Consider the following 22,961-nt stretch of genomic DNA (forward strand, 5'->3'; position numbering starts at 1 on the left):
GTGGACCCATGCATGCTGCTACACTGTTTTATTTATGTTGTTCAGCCACGTAGAATATCTCAAGACCCAGCACGGGTCTTACTACCCCCTCTTCGAGGAATAGGGTACTTAAAGCGGGGGAGGTTGGATCATGTTAAACTTTTGAAATGTGAGCATGTCCTTCCTTCCCTGCCTCCTCCCCCCTTCTCTCCCTCCCCATCTCCTCCAACCCCTCCGCCCAAAAGAAAAAGCCCTTATATAGGTGAGTATTGTTGTTGGTGGTTTGAGGTTGCTAGAAAGCGTCACATAATTAGGGATTTTTGTCCCTGATGCACATTTGTCATTCAAGTATTTCCCTCGGCCTCCAGGGGATTTGAGTTCACCACTTTTCTGTGTGAATGTCCTAGTTTATATATCCCAAGTCTTTTCTATACCACAAGTCTTTTTCTTTTTTGATTTACTCTTATTCATGTGATGACAAATTCCTTGAGAAAGATGTCATGAAGGGTAAAATTTCTGTAGTTATGAATGCTAGAAAATACTACCTCCCCTCCTACCTTTGTTGATAGTTTTGTTGATTATTCAAAGTTGGAGGTAACCTTCCTTCAGAATTTAGAAAGCTTTGTTCCATACTAAAACTTCCCAGTGTTGAGAAATTTGAAGTCAGTCTGGTTTTTGGTTCTTTCTATTTTTTTCCTCTGTAAGAATCTTCTGGTCCTTCATTATAATGTTTGATATGCTAGGCGATGGGCTCCGTTCTGATACCTCCAGTTTATCTGATAGCTCAAGTCATCCAGTTGGGTTTTTTTCCCTATGTGTTTTGGTCTTTATCATCCATGCTAGAGGCTCTCCTAAAATGTCTAGTAATCCTTGACAGTCTGCTTATTTTTAAAAAGATAGGATTAAAGAGCTGATTGGAATCTGAGTGCGTGGGTTAGGCTTGTCATTTGAGTTTCATTTTAATGTAGGGCAACTTACAGTATCAGTTTCTTTGAGCCTGGTTGCCCGCCTATGGAAGAGGCTGTTGGTCTCTGCATCCAAGCATTCAGTTAGCATAGGTTTTAGAATGGCTTCCATGCTCTAAACTGTATATCCTAGTCTAGAGACCTTCTATTTAACCTTTTCTAGAAATGAAAGGTATTGAGCCTTCTTATTATAAGCATTTCAGAGAGCTCTTGGGAACTAGGCTGTTAAGGTATATATTTTTAAAAATTAGCTGTGGCTGATGTGGCTCAGTGGATTGAGTGCTGCCTTGCTTACCAAAGGGTCTCTGGTTGGATTCCCAGTCAGGGCACATGCCTGGGTTGTGGGCCAGGTCCCCAGTATGGGGCGCTTGAGAGGCAACCACACATTAGTGTTTCTCTCTCTTTATCCCTGCCTCTCTTCCCCTCTCTCTAGAAATAAATAAATAAAATATTTTAAAAAATTGATGAGGGAGAGGGGGAGAGAAAGGAATGGAGAGAGGGGAAGAGGGTGAGAGAGAGGGAAACATACATCAGTTTGTTTTTTCACTTGTTTATGTGTTCACTGATTGATTCTTGTATGTGCCCTGGCTGGGGGATTGAACCCTATCTTGGCATATTGGGACAATGCTCTAACCAGCTGAGCTACTCGGCCAGGGCCAAGTTATACTTTTCTTTGAAGGAGTATAAAAACCACAGATTATCTCACTTAATACTTAATCTGCTGATGGAAAGCTGACCTGGTGTGAAATTCTTACAAAAGTTACACCCACTGGTGTTGCCTTTATCAATCTGTATCTTTACCTTTTCTAAAGTTTTAGAACTCTTTGTTATTTCTAAGAAGATGAAATAACAGCACAACTTGCCGTTTCCGGGTTAAACCTCCTCCCCAAAAAGATCAGAAAAAATAGATAGCAACCAATCGCTTTAAGAAAACAAGCTTACGTTAAAAACAAAAATTCACCTAAATCCAGTTTTAAAACACTAAAAACATGACAGTCGGATTACTCATGCATTTTCCTTCCCTTTTGACCCAGTTAATCCATGCCTAGGGCATTAAGTACAATGACTGTATTGCTGAAGGTATTTTATTTCAGGTTCTCTGTTAGGACAAATAAGGCAATTTCAGAAATTTGAAAGAATGTAACAATGTGTGACTTAAAAATGTGTGACTTAAGACTAAGTTCCATCCAACACAGCAGAGTATGATTAGGCAAATAATTATCAAATATTTAATATTAAATTGGAAGAATAATGGAGCACAGGATTTGGATTGTGAATGCAATTGTGCATACATATAGAGAAGGATTAAGGCCACAACTAGCCCCAGTGCCACCATTGCCAAATAGCAAAAGGTCCATAGCTCAGCTAGCAGGATTGCCCCCTTCATGTGAATTAGGAGAATCCCCTTGCTCTAAGCTGATGGTGTCTGTGTACCAGGCACATACCTGAGTGTCTGCCCTGCTTCATTTTCTGTGCTGGGTGTCCTTGTGTAAGGCAGAAGTTTTGACAGTGTCATTTACAGTGTGTTAGGCACAGTGCTAAATACCTTACAAACGTTACTGAACAATTTTCATAACTCAGTAAGGTATTATCCCTTTTTTTTACAGGTAATTCTTCAACCCAGACATCCTCTGAACTTCATAATTATATGTCTGTTGTCTGTGTTGTTTATTTGCAGTATAGCAGCTGGAGCAATCCTTTTAAGACCTAAGGCAGGCTTTGTGTCTTCTGCTCAAAACCTTTCCATGGCCTTTTGTTTTGCTCTGTAAAAGGCAAAGTCCTTACAGTTACCTGCAAGGCAGTATGTTATCTGCATTGTCTCCCCTGCCCCCAGCTGTACTCTCAGTTCACTGAACTCCATGATCTCTCTGGTGTGCCTTGTACACAGGACACTCCTGCTCTAGGGTTTTCACTGGCTGTTCTCCCAGATATCTACAAGTCGAACTCCCTGACTTGCAGGTCTTGGCTCAACTGTTACCTCATTCCTGAGGCCTAGTCTGTCCTCACTATATAAATTGCAACTTGCCTCTTCCTTTAGCATTTACCACCCAGTATTGTATTATATAACTTTATTGTGTGTCCTCCATTAGAAGATAACGCTTCTCCTGAAATCAGAGATCTTTGTCTGTATTTGACTGAGGTAACTGAAGAATCTAGAACAGTGCCTGGTGCTTGGCACTCAGTAATGTTTATTGCATGAATGATGGAGAAAATTGGCATGGGGGAAGTCAAGCATTTAAGCAAAAGGACACACAGCTAATAAAAGGTGGAGGTAGATTTTGAACTGAGATCCATATATTCTGCTTCTATTAGGAGATGCTGTCAAAAAAATGTTTAGGATGAGTAAGATTATGGGTAACCTTTTCCCTTTATCCTTTTTTTCAAATTTAATTCTTATTATATTGTTTTAAACAAAAGTAAAACTTTTAAAGTTACCAGAGTAGAAGGAAAAAGCCAGCTATCTATCAGGAAGCGAGAGCAGGCAGCCACAAGATTGAAATGTGGCATCTTATCTGAGCAACTGCTTGTCTCACAAATGCACTGATCTTATCTCTCTGAAGAATAAAAAATGATGGTATGATAAAACCCTGGTGAAACTTGTGATTGTTTTGACCTTAGATATTCTGTCAGTAATCTTGGTTCCCTGTCTTATTGTTATAACCTTGGACAATTTTATTTAACCTTTTTGGTCCTCAGTTTCCTAATCTCCAAAATGAGAACAATAGTTTTTCTCATAGAATTGTTGGGATTATTAAATGAGATATTGTATGTAAAGAACAAACTTGTTAGTACATACTGAAATGGAAAAAAGTCAATATTATCATTATTGTTACTGCTTAGTTGGTAGAGAATTTTAAGATTTTTGGGGGGTAGTGGAGGATATATCTTGTTGCTTAGTCAGTTGGCAGGTGTCAAAATAGAGAGCAAAGCAGTATTGTTAATTGTTTAGATAGCCAAATAATCTTTGTTAAATATTTGTGTTTTTTATAGATGCCTGTTTGTGGTTATAATTTTATATTACATGTTAAAAATAGCCATTTTCCTTAATAATTTATGCACTTTTTTAAATGTATCAATCTTTATTGGGGAATGTTTGCATGAAATACCTTTTTCCATTCTATTGTAATCAATTTATCTTTATAGTCAGAGTTTGCTTTTGACAGCATATAGTTGGGTCTTACTTTTTAGCCAATCTGACAATCTAATCTTTGCCTCTTTTAAAAAAAATGTATTTAAATTGTTGCAGTACAATTTTCTATCTTTTGCTCCCATCCCAATCCACCCCCCAACCCTCCCTAATTTATATACATTTTAACATTTTAATATTTAATATATTGTGGATTCCACAACTACCATCCCATTGATTTTGAAGTCTTGGTTGAGTAATAATGTCTGTGAGTCAGGTGTCATACAAAGTTCTGGGAGAACAAAGAAGTTTACAGCAGATGGGGAGGCAGACATGTGAATAAATAATAATACAGGGTGAGAAGTGCTGTTAGTATATGTGTAAGTAATATAAATATGAAAAAGAGGAGAGTAGTGAATTCTTTATGAATGGGGAGCAAAGAAGGGAGGCTTTATGAGGGAGAATTTTGGTGCTTTACCTAAAGAACATCACAGAGGACCCAAAAGCCTCAGTGGAGGTGTTCAGCGTTCTACTGAGGGAATGCCCTCAAAGAATGACTTCCAGAAACCCACTTTGTACATTTGCAGGTTTTCCTGCTGTACAAAGACTGGATCTCTCAAACCATCTAGAAGAGAAGGTAAAAAGTCACTAGACTAAATGAGTGCTATCATTAGAATCTTTGTTCCCTACCTTTTGGAGAAGGATTTAAATTGGGGAAGGAATCTACATTAAGTTCAGTGAAATAGAGTTAACACCAACTCTCCTTTGGTATTTTATTTGAAAGCAGTGAACATCCTCTCAGGAGGCAGGAAACAGAAGGCCCTCAGTAACCAAGATCATTTTAAGAAGTAGTAAATGAGAAAGTAGAGGAAGGGCTAATATTGAGAGACAAATAATATTAGAACTCAACACAGGGCAAAATAATTTAGTTAGTAAGACTGTGTAGTGTAAGAATCATGGGTATGTAACTTCCGTGCCTTAAAAATGTCCTATGGTTTAAGTTAGTGAACAATTTAACCTAGTCAGTGTTGGGAGAAAGATCTCAGATTAGTCATTGTAACCATTAAAGTAGATAGCTTCACAGTAAATTTGAATGGTAAGGTCACAAAATGCCTAATGATACCTAAGGAAAAGAATGAAAACTTAATATATTGAGGGTTTGTCTTTTATTTATTTTTTTTGAGTCCAGATAACAGTGAAGTACATGAAATTGGAAGAACTATACCAAGTATTATTTTTAAAATGTAACATAAGTTAAAATTAGCACACACATGGAGAGAGTTCATTGGTAGGACTAATAAAAACACTTTAAGATGATGTATCTTTTAAAAAGTGATTATTCAAGTGCAGGAAGATACTCTTTTGTTGGATAAATGCCTTTGGAGAAATCAGTGCCAGCTCTCCTAGAGACTAGGTGTTAGAATTACATCAGTAGCTTTCAAACTTAGTAGTGATCCACATTAAGAAATATATTTTATAATGTATGTGTACCTAAACCAAAGATTTCTCAAAATAGTACTTACCTGTCCTTTGTGAAATGTTTCACTTTAATTTTTAAAGAAAGCTGATTGTGACTTACCAAAAATGATTTCCTGACCAGTAATGGGTCATACACCACAGTTTGAAAAAGTGCTGAGTTATAATATACTCTAGGAAAGAAAGAGATTTGAGTATTTTATGTCCCTTCCCTGAAGAAGCTGGCTGTTAAGAAGGTACCTACTCTGTCTTTATTTGAAACCATAGGGGGTACTGTTTTAGTTAAACCACAAAAAGGGATCAAAGAAGGCAGCTGACATGATCTCAAGATAAAGCCTATCAGACGATTCAGGGGCTTGGCCTTGGACTCTTTGTTGACTCCCTTGCTGCATAATTCAGGGCTGTGTGTCTTTCTACAATACTGTACTTTGTACTATTTAGAATTTATAAACCATCTTTTAACTTAGATATAGAAACTTGGAAATATCTCTTAAATTTCTAAAGATTTAAATATTCATGTAGAAAATAAATGAACTTGAGCGATGATGACAAGTGAACTGTGATAATAAAGACAAAGCTTTGAAAAAGAGTTTAGACTATAAAAGTCTGGAATTAAGTGACTAAAGTGAACATACCTTCAGACTCCAGTATGGCAGAGTGGAGTATGAAGCCAATAAAAGGCAAACTTTTTGGTGAACCTATGGACCCCCACCACCCTCAGAAATGATGCGGGCTAGAAATACTAGATTCAGAGAAATTTAGATAACTGATGATGACAAATATAGAGTGGGCGGCTACAGAAAGCCAAAGTATTAACAGCTAGTAAGTTCTTTTTCTATCATGAAATATCCATATTCTGATGTCTTCCAGAAACTGACTTTGGGGGTTAGGCCTGTTGTGGCAATTCATTAAAGGAAGAGTAGCCAAAGTGGAGGAAGCAGAGTAGAGTTAGGATCTAGGCTTTTGATTTCTGAGGTGTTCTGTGTTGCTGTGGGGAGGGAGGGGTTCTGGAATTCAGAAAGACACATCTTAGAACCAGTTGAACCTGAATTGTAGCATAGGCTGGAAGAATTCATATTAAATAAATTGTAAGCTTTCTAAATTTATAGAATTTAGCTGTCACAACAAATTGTATAGTCTCTAGAATAGAAATTCTCAGACTGTTTCACCAAATAAGTGTTTAAGATCAGGGCACTTTTGCAATAATAAAGCTACTGTTTTGTATATGTGCTGAGAGTCATCTAAAAAAATTTTTTTTTGTCATTGGACTTTCACAACTGGATTTTGTATAACCAAAGTTACCTTCAAATGGCATATTTAATAATCCTTTAAACAACACACTTTTATGTAAAGTTTGAATGCTTTGATGTTTGGCTTGCTTTTGATACTACATAATGTATAGTCTTTTAAGGTACTTTTAAATGTATTGGTGACAGATAGATGACATTGGTCCAATTTTTACGTTATGGAAAATAATTTTAGCAGTGATACTCAGTAGTTTTTCTACTTAAATACAAAAGTATAAAGTACTTTCTACTTAAAGTTTAAAAGCTTTTTTAAAAAAAGTTTGCTCATGCGCTGGCCGGTGTGGCTCAGTTGGTTGGCATGTCTTCCTGTAAACTGAAAGGTTGTGGGTTTGATTCCTGGTTAGGGCACATACCCAGGTTGCAGGTTCTCTCTCCTGTCAGAGCACGTGCTGAAGACAACTGATCAATGTTTCTCTCTTTTTCTCCTAAAAAAAAAATAATAATTTTTCCCAGGCAGAACAAAGTAGGGTTTTCATAACTTTAGATAATATTTTTTTCTAGACAAAAATGTCTAGATAAATGTTATTTAAATTAGCCTGTAGCCAGTGTATTGGAGCAGCATTCTTTCCTAGGAGGTGTTTTGTAAACCAGTCTTGCTTTTTGTTCCTAGTTTAGTTCCACAGCTTTGGCTCTGAAGTAGTTTACAGTTTATTGATATTATAATGCTGCAGTAAACATTCCTGTGTGTTTTTGCAGTCCTGAGTTCAGAACTCCCCATCCCCTCACCCCTCCCCACCCCCCAGGAGGGTAAGTAAATTTAAATCTTTAAATAGTGAATAGACACGATTAGATTTTTAGACTGCTGAGGTTTACACTATTACCAGCAAGTAAAATGAGAGGTAAATTTCCTCAAGTGCTTGTGATGGATGCTTCCAGTCTTTTAAATTTTATAAATCTGATATTAAAAATAGTACTTTAGCCCTGGCTGGTATGACTTATGGTTTCGGGATAGGTCCCCAGTAGGGGGTGCACAAGAGGCAACCACACATTGATGTTTCTCTCCCTTTCTTTCTACCTCTCTTCCCCTCTCTCTAAAAATAAATACATAAAATCTTTTAAAAATAAAAGAATACACAAATGATACTTTATTTTTATTTTTATACTTAAAAATTTATTTTAGAGAGTGGGGAAGGAAGGGAGAAAGGGAGAGAAACATCCATCAGCTGCCTCTTGCATAACTACCAACTGGGGTCCTGGCCTGCAAACCCAAGCATGCGCTCTGACCAGGAATTGGACAAGTGACCTTTCGGTCTGCAGTCCGACACACAGCCCACTGACACAACAACCCACAGAGCCACACCAGTCAGTACTTTATTTTTAAAATTTGCATCTCTTTAATATACAGACATGTATTTACTTATTTTTAGAGAGAGGGGAAGGAGAGAGAAAGAGAGGGAGGAAAACATGATGTGTGAGAGAAACAGCAATTGGTTGTCTCTCTCACTTAACAAAACCCAGGTGTGTGCCCTGACTGGGAATGGAACTGGCAACCTTTTGGTCCACAGGCTGGCGCTCAATCCACTGAGCCACACCAGCCAGGGCGATATATATGTCTTTTAAAAAAGGGTTGGTATTTTCCAACATAATAAATTTCTCCATTCAGATGAAAGAAAATGTGTTTGTTTTGAAACTTTGGAACTGTGAAAGACATTTCACATTCAGGAACTGATTTATACTCCAGAGTATATAACTGTAGTATGTCTCTAGGGTATATATGTGTGGGTGTAGATATATTTTTTGACTTAGAGCATTTAGTCAACAGATCAGTGGGAGAGATCACAATACCAGAAGCTAGGTTTAAATTTGTTACATCAGTGTTTATATTTGAGAGTAGTATCAATGAAGTTTCTGAATGTTTCCATTGAAGACTGAGTGCTGCTGCTGTGTGGTTTTCAGAAAATGTGTCTTGCTTTCAGATATGTATTCTTTAATGTTGATTAAGGGAATACTCTACCATAGAGCTTCCCTATGAGGAACAGGTTAGAGGAGTACCCATCAGCCCTGGGGCAACTAGCCTTGGCCTGCCTGGGCTTGTCTGCTTACCTCAGCATTCCTTTACAAGTATTTTGTGTGTGTGATACAAGAAAGGTTGGGAAGCACTGACTTAGCATGCTTCTTAGCCTGTAAGGGGGCCTGATATAGCATAGAAAAATAAAAATTATGAATGATAAGTAATCTATAATTGGAGAATTAAAGTGGATTTTTTTCTTTTGTCACTTTTTACTAGAAGTTATTCTATATTATCTACTAAGCACTAGTGCTGTTATTTTCTACAAGACTTAAACTTCATCATAAAATAACTTTGTGTTTGGATTTAAGCCACATTTAAGTCTCATAAGTGGGTTCTTTAACCAATAGGTTATGCAGGGTGGGGCAAAAGTAGGTTTACAATTGTGAGTATGTGAAATACAAAGTTTATTCTTGTATTTTATTTATTATTGTATTATATTCCATATGAACAACTGTAAACCTACTTTTGCTCCACCGTGTCCAATACAGTCTTTCCCCACAATGCAATTTATTGCAGTTTGTCTTGTGCTCCATGGCAGTTTTTTAAAAATATGTACTACCAAGTGGAGATTTAATTCATACTTACTAGTACTTGGAGGATCTTTTCTATAAAAAACACTACATTTTTTCTAGCATTATTCTGGTTCCTAACTTAATTAATTTAATAAATATTTATGTGCCTTCATGTTTCAGGTTCTGTAATTTAGGACTAAGAATACAGTGGTGACCAAGGTTGGCAGAGTGTTGCCCTCATGAAGCAGAAGGAGGGGTGGGATACTGACCACATCTGTAAATAGTCTAACGTAGTAGTGAGTGTCAGGAAGAAAATAGGACAGGATCATTTGAAGGGGTTAGGGGAGCGGTGTCTTTTGGTTAGGGTGGCTAGGGAAAGTGTCTCTAAACAGGTCTTTTAGGTGGAGATCTCAATGATGAGAAAAGTCCAACTTGCTTATTTCTGGAGGTTTTAACCTTCCAGGTGAAGGGAATAGGTTCAAAAGTCCCAAGGTGTGAATCTTGGCATATTCAGAAAGAAGTATTTTAGCTTTCATTCTGAGTCTTAAGTGGGAGGGCCAGGTGAGTTGCATTTTAGAAATTGCTCTGGCCCTGGCTGGTGTGGCTCAGTTGGTTGTGCTTTGTTTGTTAAAGTGAGAGGTTGCTGGTCTGAGTCCTGGTCAGAGCACAGGTCTGGGTTGTGGGCCTGGTTCTTGGTTGGGGCCATGCAAGAGGCAACCAGTTGATGTTTCTCTCACACATTGATGTTTCTTTTTTTCTTTCTTTCTTTCTTTCTTTCTTTCTTTCTTTCTTTCTTTCTTTCTTTCTTTCTTTCTTTTCTTTCTTTCTTTCTTTCTTTCTTTCCCTTTTCTCTCAAAATAAATAAAAATTTTAAAAAATCGATCTGGCCACTTTATATCTTTAGGTCATAGTAGTCACAGCATTTCAGACTAGTAAGATGCTCAAATGAGTCCTCTCTCATCTGATTGTAAACTCCTTTATGTCTTCCTCAGTAGCTAGGGGAAAAAGACCTAGGGAAGATAGGAGCTATGGGTGCCCCTAAAAATGTGACCTCATGGTAGCTGAGGCACAGAGTTGGAGTATGTTGGGGCTCAGGTTTAAGTGCCAGAGGTGGAGGCCCTGCCACTTGAAGGCTGTGGGATCTTGTCCCATGCTTTCCCCTTGCAGAAATAAAATAGGTAGGTAGAAATTTATAGTGTAATAGTAAAATATAAAAAGCAAGAAGTAAATAGATAATGTTTAAAAAGTAAAAATTCCTCACAGTTCTGAAATAATCACTGTTAATATTTGTGTATTATTCTAGATTTTCCCCTCTTTATGATTTCCTCCCTCTTTCTAGATTAAATAAAAAGGTTCAAACTGCATTTTTTACTTTTTGTTCATCTTGGGTAGCTTTTTCTGTGTGTGTACATATAAATACTTGATTTATTACATGGATTATTAATATGATTTGTTTAATACCCTATTAGGTGTTTGGTCTCTTTCATTTTCAAGGGTATGAGCAATGCTGTGGTGCAGACGCTTGCACATACATCTTTATACACTTACTGTAGGACAAAATCCTATTGTAGCATTGAATTACTAGATCAGCCTTTAGGAACATTTCAAAATTCTAGTAGTTATTACCATATGTTGCAAAAAAATGTTATGCTAAGACTGTGTGAGAGGAATGCTGTGTTGTGATTTTGAGTAAATTTCTAAACCTCTTCGGTTTTCTCAGCTGTCAGCTAAGAATAGTTAATATCTTTCATCACCTCTTGATTTAGGCATGTGATGTGAGAAAAGCTTTTAGCACATAGTCTGTATTTAGACAAAAACTACCAGTTGAAAAAAAGAGGTTTTGATTAAATGAGCTTTTAATTCTAGGCTATTTAAGCTCTGACTAAATGATTTCAAGTGTCAGTGATACAGATGAGAAGGTAAAGGTTTTAGAGTCAAAGCTGCCAGTTTTGAATCCCAGCTCTGCCACTTAAAGCTGTGAGAATTTTCTCAGTTGTAAAATTCGAATGTAATTCCTGCCTAGAGTACCACTCTTAAAGATTAGGTTGGATAATCTGAGTAGGATGTATATAGTCTATACTGTCTTCATACTAGGTACCTAATGAATGATAGCTATTGTTAATAATAGAACAAAACAAGTTTCTGAAGGAGGAAGGCTTGAGAAGGATGTGACTGTAAACTTTCTAAAGAAGGAAACAAACATTTCATTTCTATGTGGTTGCTGACTCCCCATCAATATCAGGGCAGTCACTGTTTGTCCTCACTGTAGAGTTTCTGACTTGCTGTCATCGTGTGACTCTCTATGGACTGCTATTGCTGTTTCCTTGTTGCCCAATTAAAACATTTGGTTATTTTTATTTAAGTGACTGTCTCTGCTTGCTTCTGTTTATGAGCTTTGTTTCTGCACTAAAACTGAACTCAAGATAGTGGTAGAAGGTTCATGGACTTTAAACACATAGAATCTGGTTATTTTACCTATCATGTTGGTGTTCTTGGGCAAGTAGCATGACTCATCTGTGCCTTATTTGTTTAAACAAATAAAGTGTGGCTGGAGAAAGGGATTTAAAATCTTATACAAATTAAATGAGGTAATTTATATATGAAATATCCTACACATCCTAGAAGTACCCATTTCTTTTCCTTTCTTGAAGGCAGAAAATTATGGCTCACACTTTAGAAATGATTTCTCATAGTACTAATGTGTTACTCATACTCAAGTATAGTGGCTCATACTTAATATACAATAACTGAAGAAGAGTAATGTAATTGTAAAGGTATTAGACTAAAAGTCAGGAGACCTGGGCTCATGTTCGAAGTTGGCTTTTAACTTGTGGTATAACCCTTGATGAATCTTTCGATCTTTAGCCCCCACTTTGCTAATTCTTTAGTTGTCTCTGAAATATTTTATAGAAATATACTAATATGGGAGTGTTCTGATTATTTAAGCACAAAGTATCACTTATAAGAAAGCTTTGAAATAGTAATCTATGGAATCAAGAGTGGAATGGTGGTTGCCAAGGGAGGGGTAGGGGGGAATGGAGAGTTATTAATTAAAGTACAAAAAGTTTTTCTTAAGTAAGATGAACAAGATTTGGAGAGCTGTACAACACAGTACCTGTAGTCAACAATATTGTACTGTACACTTAAAAATTGTCACAAGTATCTCATGTTGTATTATTACAAAAATAAAAGAAAAATAAATAAGCAAAATTAAGTGCTTAAAAAAAAAGGAAAGCCCACATACCACTATTTTCACAATTTATATATTGTGCTGTTGAATTAATTGACTGTGTTTTATAATTATTTGTCTTTTTTTTTTTTTAAACCAGGTTTAAGTACTGCGTAAACTGCATCAATGGAGCACATACAGGGGGCCTGGAAGACGATCAGCAATGGTTTTGGATTCAAAGACGCAGTGTTTGATGGCCCCAGCTGCATTTCCCCCACGATAGTTCAGCAGTTTGGCTATCAGCGCCGAGCATCAGATGATGGCAAACTTACAGACTCATCTAAGACAAGCAATACTATTCGTGTTTTCTTGCCAAACAAGCAAAGAACGGTGGTATGTGAACATTCCTTTCAGAAAATTTAGTTGTCCATCTGCCCATAGCAAACATTATGTATCATGTTGCCCATCTTATAAACAGGCAAAATCTTCACTGTCACTTAAGGTCTTTATTAATTGTCTTTTCAGTTGAAGATTTTATTACTTTATATGGCTGTGTTCCTTTTACACCCTCTATTTTTCCCAACCCTTGGCCTTTTATTACTACTCTTGCCTGGTATGTGTTCTTTTCTTTCTGTACTTCATCCAAACAAATGGTACATTCTTATGGGGATATATTTCAAAGACTTTCTTTTGAAAAGCTCCTTTAAACCTTTCTAGCTAAATTTAAAAAATTATTGATTAAAAATTATTTTCTTCTGAATATTAAAGCAAAATTTTTAACTTAAAATTGTTTTGATATTACAATCAAACACTTAGAAGAAAATAAAATTACCTAGAAAAATTATTTTGTTAAAGTTCATGGGTCCCAGGCAAAGCTGAAATTGCTTAGAAATGAGGGAATCATCATCTTTTCCAGAGCATTGGCACTAATCAGCTATTCCTGCAGAGCTTATTTTTGGAGTACCAGTGACAGATTAAATTGGCATCATGGTAGGGTGCTGCCACTCAGTTTTCTGACACAAACACCCAACTTTAAAAAAAAAAATACTGCATTGACTGGTATGGCTCAGTGGAGGACATTGTCCTGCAAGCTGAAAGGTTGCTGGTTTGATTCCTGGTCAAGGTACGTACCTGGGTTGTGGGCCAGGTTCCTGGTTCGGGGTGTGCAGGAAGCAACCGATGTTCCTCCCTCCCTCCCTTTCCCTCCCTTTCCCTCCCCTTCCCTCCCCTTCCCTCCCCCTCTCTCCCTTTCTCCCCCTCCCTTCCCCCTCTCCCCCCACCCTCTAAAGGTAAATAAAATACTGTTAAAAATTACTGCTCAAGAAAGCTTCCTACTATTCTGGGGGAAAACCCACTTGGTTGAAACAATAAAGTAAAGTGAAACTGTGCTCATTTTGCTGGTGGGACATTTGTGAAAACCGTAGGTCAAACTTCTGAACCTCCTCCTTGCCCACTTTCCATTCTTTGTGTAAAATCAGTGCATTATGTTTACTCTTTGTACTTAGGAGAAGAGAGTCAGGGTACTGAGGCTGGGGGGTCCTGTTCAGAGTTTTCAGTTTGTTCTAACAGTTCCACTCTTCCCAGTTTACTAATAAATTTCTTTATACTTCTTTTGTGAACCTAAGGAGCCTCCCAGTTATAGTATTGTATTTAGGAATGTTTGTACTGGAGGCAAAACTCAAGGCATTTAAAGTTTGAGTAAATTTATTTTTGCTTCCTTTCCTAAAAATTAAAGTTTAATGATTGGCAAAATAAACAGTAATAATCCCCTTACATTTCAGCAGTTGTCTTTCATTTGCAAAGTAATTTTTACCTATTATTTCAATTTCCTAATCTTAATTGGAGAGCTCAGGTGAGAAGCATGAATGTAATGGGAAGCTGTTGCTGCTTCTGGGTGCTACTGTGGCTATCCTTTATCCCCATGTTAGTGTACCTGGGAGACTGGGAAACTTAGTTGGGCATCATGATTAAGTGTATGGATCTTTAAGACAAGCAGGGCCAAATTTATTTTGTTTTACTTTAAAAAAAAATCTGTTTGATTGATTATGTTATTACAGTTGTCCTGATTTCTCCCCCATTGCCCACCCCCCACCACACAGCACCCCCTACTCCCTCTGACAATCCCCCCACAATTGTTCATGTCCATGGGTCATGTGCATATGTTCTTTGGCTACTCCATTTCCTATACTGCACTTTACATCCCCATGGCTATTCTGTAAGTACCTATTTGTACTTCTTAATCCTCTCACCTCTTCACCCATTCCCCCACAGCCCCCTTCCATCTGGTAGCCATTAAAACGCTCTCCATATACCATGATTCAGACTCTGTTCTTCTGTTTGCTTTTTTTAGATTCAATTGTTGATGTATATATTTTTTGCCATTTTATTGTTCATAGTTTTGATCTTTTTCTTAAATAAGTCCCTTTAACATTTCATATAGTAATGGTTTGGTGATGATGAACTCCTTTAATTTTTCTTGTCTGGGAAGCTCTACAGCCCTTCAATTCTAATGATAGCTTTGCTGGGTAGAGCAATCTTGGATGCAGGTGCCTGCTTTTCATGACTTTGAATATTCCTTGCCAATCCCTTCTAGTTTGCAAAGTTTCTTTTGAGAAGTCAATATACAGTTTTATGAGAACTCCCCTGTAGGTAACTAGCTTATTATCTCTTGCTGCTTTTATCTCTTTATCTTAAACCTTTGCCATTTTAATTATGGTGTGTCTTAGAGTGGGCCTGTTTGCATCCATCTTGCTTGAGACTCTGTGCTTCCTGGACATGCATGTCTATTTCCTTCACCAAATTGGGTAAATTTTCTTTCACTATTTTTTCAAATAGATTTCCAGTTACTTGCTCTTTATCTCCTTCTGGCACCCCTATGATGCAAATGTTGGACCTCTTGAAGTTGTCTCAGAGGCTGCTTATATTCTTATTTTTTTGGATTCTTTTTTCTTCTTCTGATTGGTAGTTTTTTTGCTTCCTTATGTACCATATCATTGATTTGATTCTCAGCTTCATCCACTCGACTGTGATTTCCCTGTAAATTGTTCTCTTTTTTAAAGTATATTTTATTGATTATGCTATTACAGTTTTCCCAATTTTTCCCCCTCTATCCCCCTCAACCCTGCACCCCCCAACCCTGCAGCATTCCCCCCTTAGTTCATGTCCATGGGTTGTACATATAAGTTCTTTGAATTTCCTGTTTCCTATACCATTCTTAACCTCTCCCCATCTATTTTATGCCTACCAATTATGCTGCTTATTCCCTGTACCTTCCCCCATTCCTCCCCTCCCCCTCCCCACTGACCCTCCATGTGATGTCCATTTCTCTGATTCCGTTCCTGTTCTAGTTGTTTGCATAGTTTTTGTTGTTTTTCTTTCTTTCCTGGTTTTTTTGGGGGGGTTGGGGTTCAGTTGTTGATAGTTGTGAGTTGTCATTTTACTGTTCATAGTTTTTGATCTTCTTCAATTTCTTGGATAAGTCCCTTTAACCTTTCATACAATAAGGGCTTGGTGGTGGACTACTTTAACTTGACCTTATCTGGGAAGCACTTTATCTGCCCTTCCATTCTAAATGAAAGCTTTGCTGGATGGAGTAATCTTGGATGTAGGCCCTTGCTTTTCATGACTTCAAATACTTCTTTCCAGCCCCTTCTTGCCTGCGAGGTTTCCTTTGAGAAATCAGCTGATAGCCTTATGGGAACTTCTTTGTAGGTAACTGTCTCCTCTTGCTGCTTTTAAGATTCTCTATCTTTAATCCTGGGGAACTTAATGATGATGTGCCTTGGTGTGTTCCTCTTTGGGCCCAATTTCTTTGGGACTCTCTGGGATTCCTGGACTTCCTGGAAGTCTATTTCCTTTGCCATATTGGGGAAGTTCTTCCCTCATTATTTCTTCAAATAAGTTTTCAGTTTCTTGCTGCTATTCTTCCCCTTTTGGCACCCCTATAATTCGGATATTGAAATGTTTAAATTTGTCCCGAAGGTTCCTAAGCCTCCCTTCATTTTTTTGAATCTTGTTTCTTCATTCTGTTCCGGTTGGATGTTTATTCCTTCCTTTTGTTCCAAATCGTTAATTTGAGTCCTAGTTTCCATTTTGTCACTCTTGGTCCCCTGAATATTTTGCTTTATTTCACTTTGTGTTTCCTTCATTTGTTCTTTCATTTTTTGACCAAGCTCAATCAGTTCTGTGAGCATTTGAATTACCAGGGTTTTGAACTCTCCATCAGATATGTTGGCAATCTCCTCATTGCTTAGCTCTTTCTCTGGAGTTTTGCTATGTTCTTTCATTTGGGCCATATTTCTTTTTCTTGGTGCACTGTCCTGATTGGTCTGGTTGACTGTTTCTTTAATTCCTTGGTTGTTGGATTTTCATGCAGTTTGATTTTCTGGCACTTCTGGCTGCTTATTGTTTTTAGATTGGTTGTTAGCCTCCTTTTGGTTGTGCAAGGAAGTGAAGGATTTCTACCTATGCCTAAATTGTTATTTCAATTTGTGTATCCATTTCTGACTGGATCTTTTTTATGTTGTTGAGGTCCTCACTAAGTTCCTTGAGCATCCTTATAATCAGTGTTTTGAACTGTGCACCTGAAAAGATTGCTTATCTCCATTTTGTTTAGTTCTGTTCTGGAGTTTTGATCTGTTTCATTTGGACCATGTTTCTTTGCCTCCTCATTTGGGCAGCCTCCCTGTGTTTGTTTCTATGTATTAGTTAGAGCTGCTTTGACTCCCTGTCTGGTTAGTGTGGCTTAATGTAATAGATGTCCTATAGATTTCAGTGGCACAGCCTCCCCTATTATCTAGGCTGGGTACTCAAGGTGTGCCCTTTGTGTGGCCTCAGTCCAACCTCCTCTTATAGTTGAGCCTTGGTTGCTATTGGCAGATCAATAGGAGGCATTTACCCAGGCCTGTCAGCTGAAAGGATTGGCTGTGACCACTGACAACCAACCTCCACACTCTGTGGAGGATCAGCTGTGCAGGGGCAGGGTGGTGGTGCTCCTATGTGGTCTGTAGCACTGGGGTTTCCTGGGTGATGCAGGCCAAGGTCAGCCACCGCCTGTGTTTTGCCTGGGGCCACCATGCCTGAGCTATAAAGCAATCTGAGATGGCTGCTACTTGTGCCGAACTTGGAGATTCCCAGGCAAAGCCAAGTTGAAAATCTAGGCTGGCTGCTGGTAGTGCCAGGCCTAGGGCTCACTGAGGCCAGCTGTTGTTTGTTTGATAGGATCTAGCAAGTTGTGAAGCATGAGCCAAGATCAACCATTCATATGGAAAAGCAGCTTGGGTGGTCCTGCTAGGTTGATGGAGTCTCAGATATGGCACCAGCTTGCTGGTTTTGTTGGGGGAGGATTTAGGAAAGGGACAGTGACCTCTGCTCGCCTTGATGCCAGACATCAGTTTCTCCCTGTATGCTACTGGTCCCTTTCAAGCTGCTACCCAGGTGGAGTTTAGAGAGAGTGAATCTGAGTAGGTGAGTCAGTGTGTTGGTTCTTTAAGAAAACTGCTTGGGGGACTAGAAGTTTCTTTTACCCACTCAGTCCCCACTGGTTTTTGCAGCCACAAGTTGTAGGGACTTAATCTTCCTGGCTCTGGAACCCTGGGCTAGTGGGGCCTGGTGTGGGACTAGGAGTTCTCGCTCCCGAGATATCCCTTCCGAATTTTTATCCACCACATGTTGTTGATGGACCAACCCATTCTGCTTCTGTACCTGCCCTATGAGTTTGGATGGATGTGGTTTCTTTAATTCCATAGTTGTCAGACTTCTTTGAACTTGATTTCTGATGGTTCTGAGTGATGTGTTTGTTGTTTGTTGTTGTTGTTGTTGTTGTTGTTGTTTTAGTTGTAATTTTGATGTGGTTGTGGGAAGAGGTAAGCCATTTCTGTCTATGTTGCCATTTTGACTGGAAGTCCCCAGCAGGCCAAAATTTAAATTCCTGTATTGCCTTTTATTAGCTGTGTCATTTAGATAGGTTACACAGTATTTTGAGTTGTTTCCTGACCTTTATGAAATGAGGCTCATGCTGAATACAGTGGCTAATTCATAAGCAAAATGGTAGCTATGATTATTGCTGAGTTTTTTTTCTACATCTTTGTGTTAGTTGGCAGTCTTCAATTAAACACAGCTGGTAGTTGGGAACCAGTGATTTGGAAACTTGATTTCTCATACAGCTCATGAGAAGGTTCTAGCAGAGAAAGTTAGTTTCTCCTATTTCTTTGACCAGAATTGAACTGTCTCTGGAAGAGCCAACTTCTTTCACCAGGTACCCAGCTTGGGAGTCACTTGGGAGTCACTGGTGCTGGCCAGCACCATCAGCCGGTTGTTTTTAATTCAGGTTGCTTCACTGCTAGAACCCAAAATAACTCTCATCATCACTAAGTCACCTCCAGAAATTAGTCAGATTTAACTGACTTCAGCATGTATCTATGGGGAGTTGAAGAGAGGAGAATGACAGGGAGGATGCATATCTGATTTAAGTAATTTTAGAAGTAATAATTGGTAGTTGCTTATTTTTCGAATTTTTGTTGTCATTTATTTTGTAAACACATGTCTTTGACTAACTGCTGCCACTGCTTGTTGTTGTTGGATGAGTGATGGACTGTAGCGGGGGGCCATTGCTGATAATTAGAATTGACTGTTAAAACAGGTTAAAATGCAGATTCTGGGGCTTCATTCCAAATTAATGGAATCAGAATCCTTGGATCTGTCGGAGGGGAGAGGCTGGGAATCTGTATTTCACAAGCCCCACATGATTCCAGTGACAGCCACATTTGAGAACTCTACTAGATTGAGGATATTTAAAGAACTGTCTAGCTCTTAGAGTATGTTACTTTTAATGAAGATTAATGTTATAATACAGGTACCACTTACAGTTTTCAAAGCATTACTGCACAATACTTGATGCAGGTCTTGCTACTGTTAATGTGTGTTTATTCTTTGTTATCCTCACTCTTGCTGTCTTCATAGTTCAGCTCATTGAATTTCACTTTATTTTGTTTCTGAAAATCTAGAAGTTAATATGATCTTTTTAAGAGTATCACTGCTTCAAAAAACCTTTTTAAAAAATGCATTTATTTATCCTCACCCAAGGACATATTTTCATTGGTTTGAGAGAGAAAGGAAGGGAGAGAGACAAATTGAAATAAGAGAAACATGGATTGGTTGCCTACTATATGTACCTAGACTGGGGATCAAACCTGCAACCTTTTGGTTACAGGATGATGCTCCAACCAACTAAGCCACACTGGCTAGGGCAAGAAACCTTTAAAATAACTTGTTATGGAACATTTTAAGTGAATGTTTTAAAATAAATACAAAGTACACACCTCTCTCTGGGAAGCAGCTGGCTCAGCCACTATCAGCTGTTATACTTTCACCCAGTCGGGGAGCTTTACTCTAGCAGTTCCCAAACTGCAAATTTACATTCTGTTCTTCATGGTTGGCCATACTGTCTCTTAATAGTTGCCTTACTTTTTGTTAACTTTATTGGCTTTAAAAATATAATGTGTAGGGCTTTTATAAAACCTCCAAAGGTTTTAGTTGAAAATTTTATATAGCTGTCATTATTAATGGCATTCATTACTTTCTACCAGGCTTCTGAGTGCCTGCCTAGCTTTTGAGGATTGGGTATGGGGGAATGTGGAGAGGCATATAATGCTAAGGCTACCTGGGATGCTGTGCACATTTACTTAAATTAGCAGTGAGTTTGTACTTATAGCAAGGCAGAATCTATCCCTTCCACTTCCTGTTTGCCCTAACTAGTGTGAAGTGCATGTGAGATGAAGTTGGTTTTGTTTTTAATGAAGATCATCTGGTTGAAAATAGGTTGAAATACAAATTTTTGATCAGAAAAACTCCTGTTTGTCTACAGATCAGATTGGCTTATTTTTCTTTCTGGTGGATATTTATGCTTCCATGTACCTTTCAGTGAATCGGACAAGTTAGAGATGTATAAAGAGAAAGTTGATTATTTTATCTCTCCCAACCACTCTCTGTTGATCTTACCAGCTATATGTTTATAGGTTCCGCACCTTTAAATAATTTTACTCTTTGTATTATTCTGTTGTCTCTTCTGTGATTCTGTTCCTGTTCTAGTTGTTTGCTTGTTTTTGTTTTTTTAGGTTCGGTTGTTGATAGTTGTGAGTTTGTTATCATTTTACTGTTCATAGTTTTTGATCTTCTTCAGTTTCTTAGATAAGTCCCTTTAACGTTTCATATAATAAGGGCTTGGTGATGAACTCCTTTAACTTGACCTTATCTGGGTAGAACTTTATCTGCTCTTCTATTCTAAATGATAGCTTTGCTGGAGAGAGTAATCTTGGATGTAGGTCCTTTCTTCTCATGACTTGGAATACTTCTTTCCAGCCCCTTCTTGCCTGTATGGTCTCTTTTGAGAAATCAGCGAACAAGCTTATGGGAACTCCTTTGTAGGTAACTGTCTCCTTTCCTCTTGCTACTTTTAAGATTCTCTCCTTATCTTTAGTCTTGGGGAACTTAATGATGATGTGCCTTGGTGTGTTCCTCTTTGGGTCCAATTTCTTTGGGACTCTCTGGACTTTCTGGACTTCCTGGAAGTCCATTTCCTTTGCCAGATTGGAGAAGTTGTCCTTCATTATTTTTTCAAATAAGTTTTCAATTTCTTGCTCTTCCTTTTCTCCTCGCATCCCTATGATTCGGATGTTGTAACATTTAAAGCTATTCAGAGATTCCTAAGCCTCTCCTCATTTTTTTGAATTCTTATTTCTTCATTCTGTTCTCATTAAATGTTTATTTCTTCCTTCTGTTCCAAATCGTTGATTTGAGTTCTGGTTTCCTTCCCTTCACTGTTGGTTCCCTGTCTGTTTTTCTTTATTTCACTTTTCATAGTCTTCACTTTTTCCTCCAGTTTGTGACCATACTCAACCACTTCTGTGAGCATCTTAATTACCAGTGTTTTGAACTCTGCATCTGATAGGTTGGCTACCTCTTTATCATTTAGTTCTTTTTCTGGTGTTTTGACCTGTTCTTTCATTTGGGCCATATTTCTTTGTCTGGGAGCACCTGTTACATTGTAGGGAGCGGAGCCTTGGGTATTTGCCAGGGTGGGACAACCCATGTCACTGCATTGTGATGCTATATATGGGGGAGGGGTCCGAGAGGAAACAATTGCACTCGCTCGTCTCTCACCCTACTTTCAGTCACTTCCCCTGCTCCCTATAAGCAGGTTGGGCCCTTCTGGTGCTGACTCCCAATGGGTGGGTTTGTGTACATTCTAGGACCCTGTGGGTCTCTCCAGTGAACTCTTCCGTGAGGCTGTTTGTCCTGCTGCCTCAACCCCCACAGGTTTTTTCAGTCAGAGGCTTTGAGGCATTCTTTTCCTGTCCTGGGACCCTAGGTTGTATGGTCTGTCTCACTCCCCTGTTGGTCCTCCCAGCTTATCTGCATGTGAATGTAGGACCTCCTGGTCCTCCAGCCACTGCTTTGTTGTGCATCCTCTCTGCCCCTCCTACTGGTCTGGATGGATGTTTCTTCTTTAACTCCTTGATTGTTGGACTTCCATACAGTTGATTTTCTGGCAGTTCTGGTTGTTTTTTGTTTTTAATTTTGTTGTCTTTCTTTTGGTTGTGCAAGGAAGCAAAGCGTATCTACCTACACCTCCATCTTGGCCAGAAGTCCTTCTTTGTATATTATTCTGAAACATATTTCCCCAGGACAATTAACATATCATGGACACCCCTCCCTTCAGGCCATTTATTATGAGTAATGTAGTAGTGGCATAATGTGACATATACAGATGTTCCATACCTCATTCAAGCACTCACCTGTTGCAGGACATTCTGGTTGTGTGTGTGTACACCATTATAATCAGTGGCGATGCTTTCTGTGCTCACCTTTCCAAGAGGCGTGCAGCCTGTGTGGGTCCTAAAGATGGTCCTTTGTTTGTAGGTCAATGTACGAAATGGAATGAGCTTGCATGACTGCCTTATGAAAGCACTCAAGGTGAGGGGCCTGCAACCAGAGTGCTGTGCGGTGTTCAGACTTCTCCATGAACACAAAGGGTAAGAACCCAAGAGTTTTAGTTTGCTCCCCTTCCACACTAGTAAGGATCTCCGAGCTTGAAATGATAGCTGTTTTCTTTTTTAAAAAATGTACTAGCTTCCTGTAAAATACTGTGTATTTGTGTATCCTTGTTTACAAAGAAATGGTTCAGAAAAATGAAATGTTAAGAGCTTGAAATTATTGCTTGAAAACATTGCATTGAAAAATAAATACATGTCAGGTGTTCCCATAGATGGAAACAGTAATGTCAGATGGCATGTTTCTTGAGAGCAAAGATATTCATATTTGCTCTTAATGCAGTGCACACAGTAGGTAGTCAGGAAGTTTTTGTATTGCTGTTTATAGTTAAAAGAATGCTACTCTTAAGAGATTGGCTGTCTTGT

General features: G+C 38.4%; 1 protein-coding gene across 1 annotated transcript in view; it reads left to right on the plus strand.

The window, feature by feature from the left end:
- The window catches only part of RAF1 (Raf-1 proto-oncogene, serine/threonine kinase), an 84,319-nt gene that overhangs the window by 41,118 nt on the left and 20,240 nt on the right, over positions 1–22,961 (plus strand). Inside the window, exons 2-3 of the mRNA XM_028518674.2 lie at positions 12,707–12,939; positions 22,465–22,577. Of these exons, the coding sequence (XP_028374475.1) occupies positions 12,733–12,939; positions 22,465–22,577 (320 nt within the window). The 5' untranslated portion in view covers positions 12,707–12,732. The remainder of the gene's footprint in view (positions 1–12,706; positions 12,940–22,464; positions 22,578–22,961) is intronic.

Source organism: Phyllostomus discolor, chromosome 7, assembly GCF_004126475.2.
Source record: "Phyllostomus discolor isolate MPI-MPIP mPhyDis1 chromosome 7, mPhyDis1.pri.v3, whole genome shotgun sequence".
Taxonomy (NCBI): Eukaryota; Metazoa; Chordata; class Mammalia; order Chiroptera; family Phyllostomidae; genus Phyllostomus; species Phyllostomus discolor.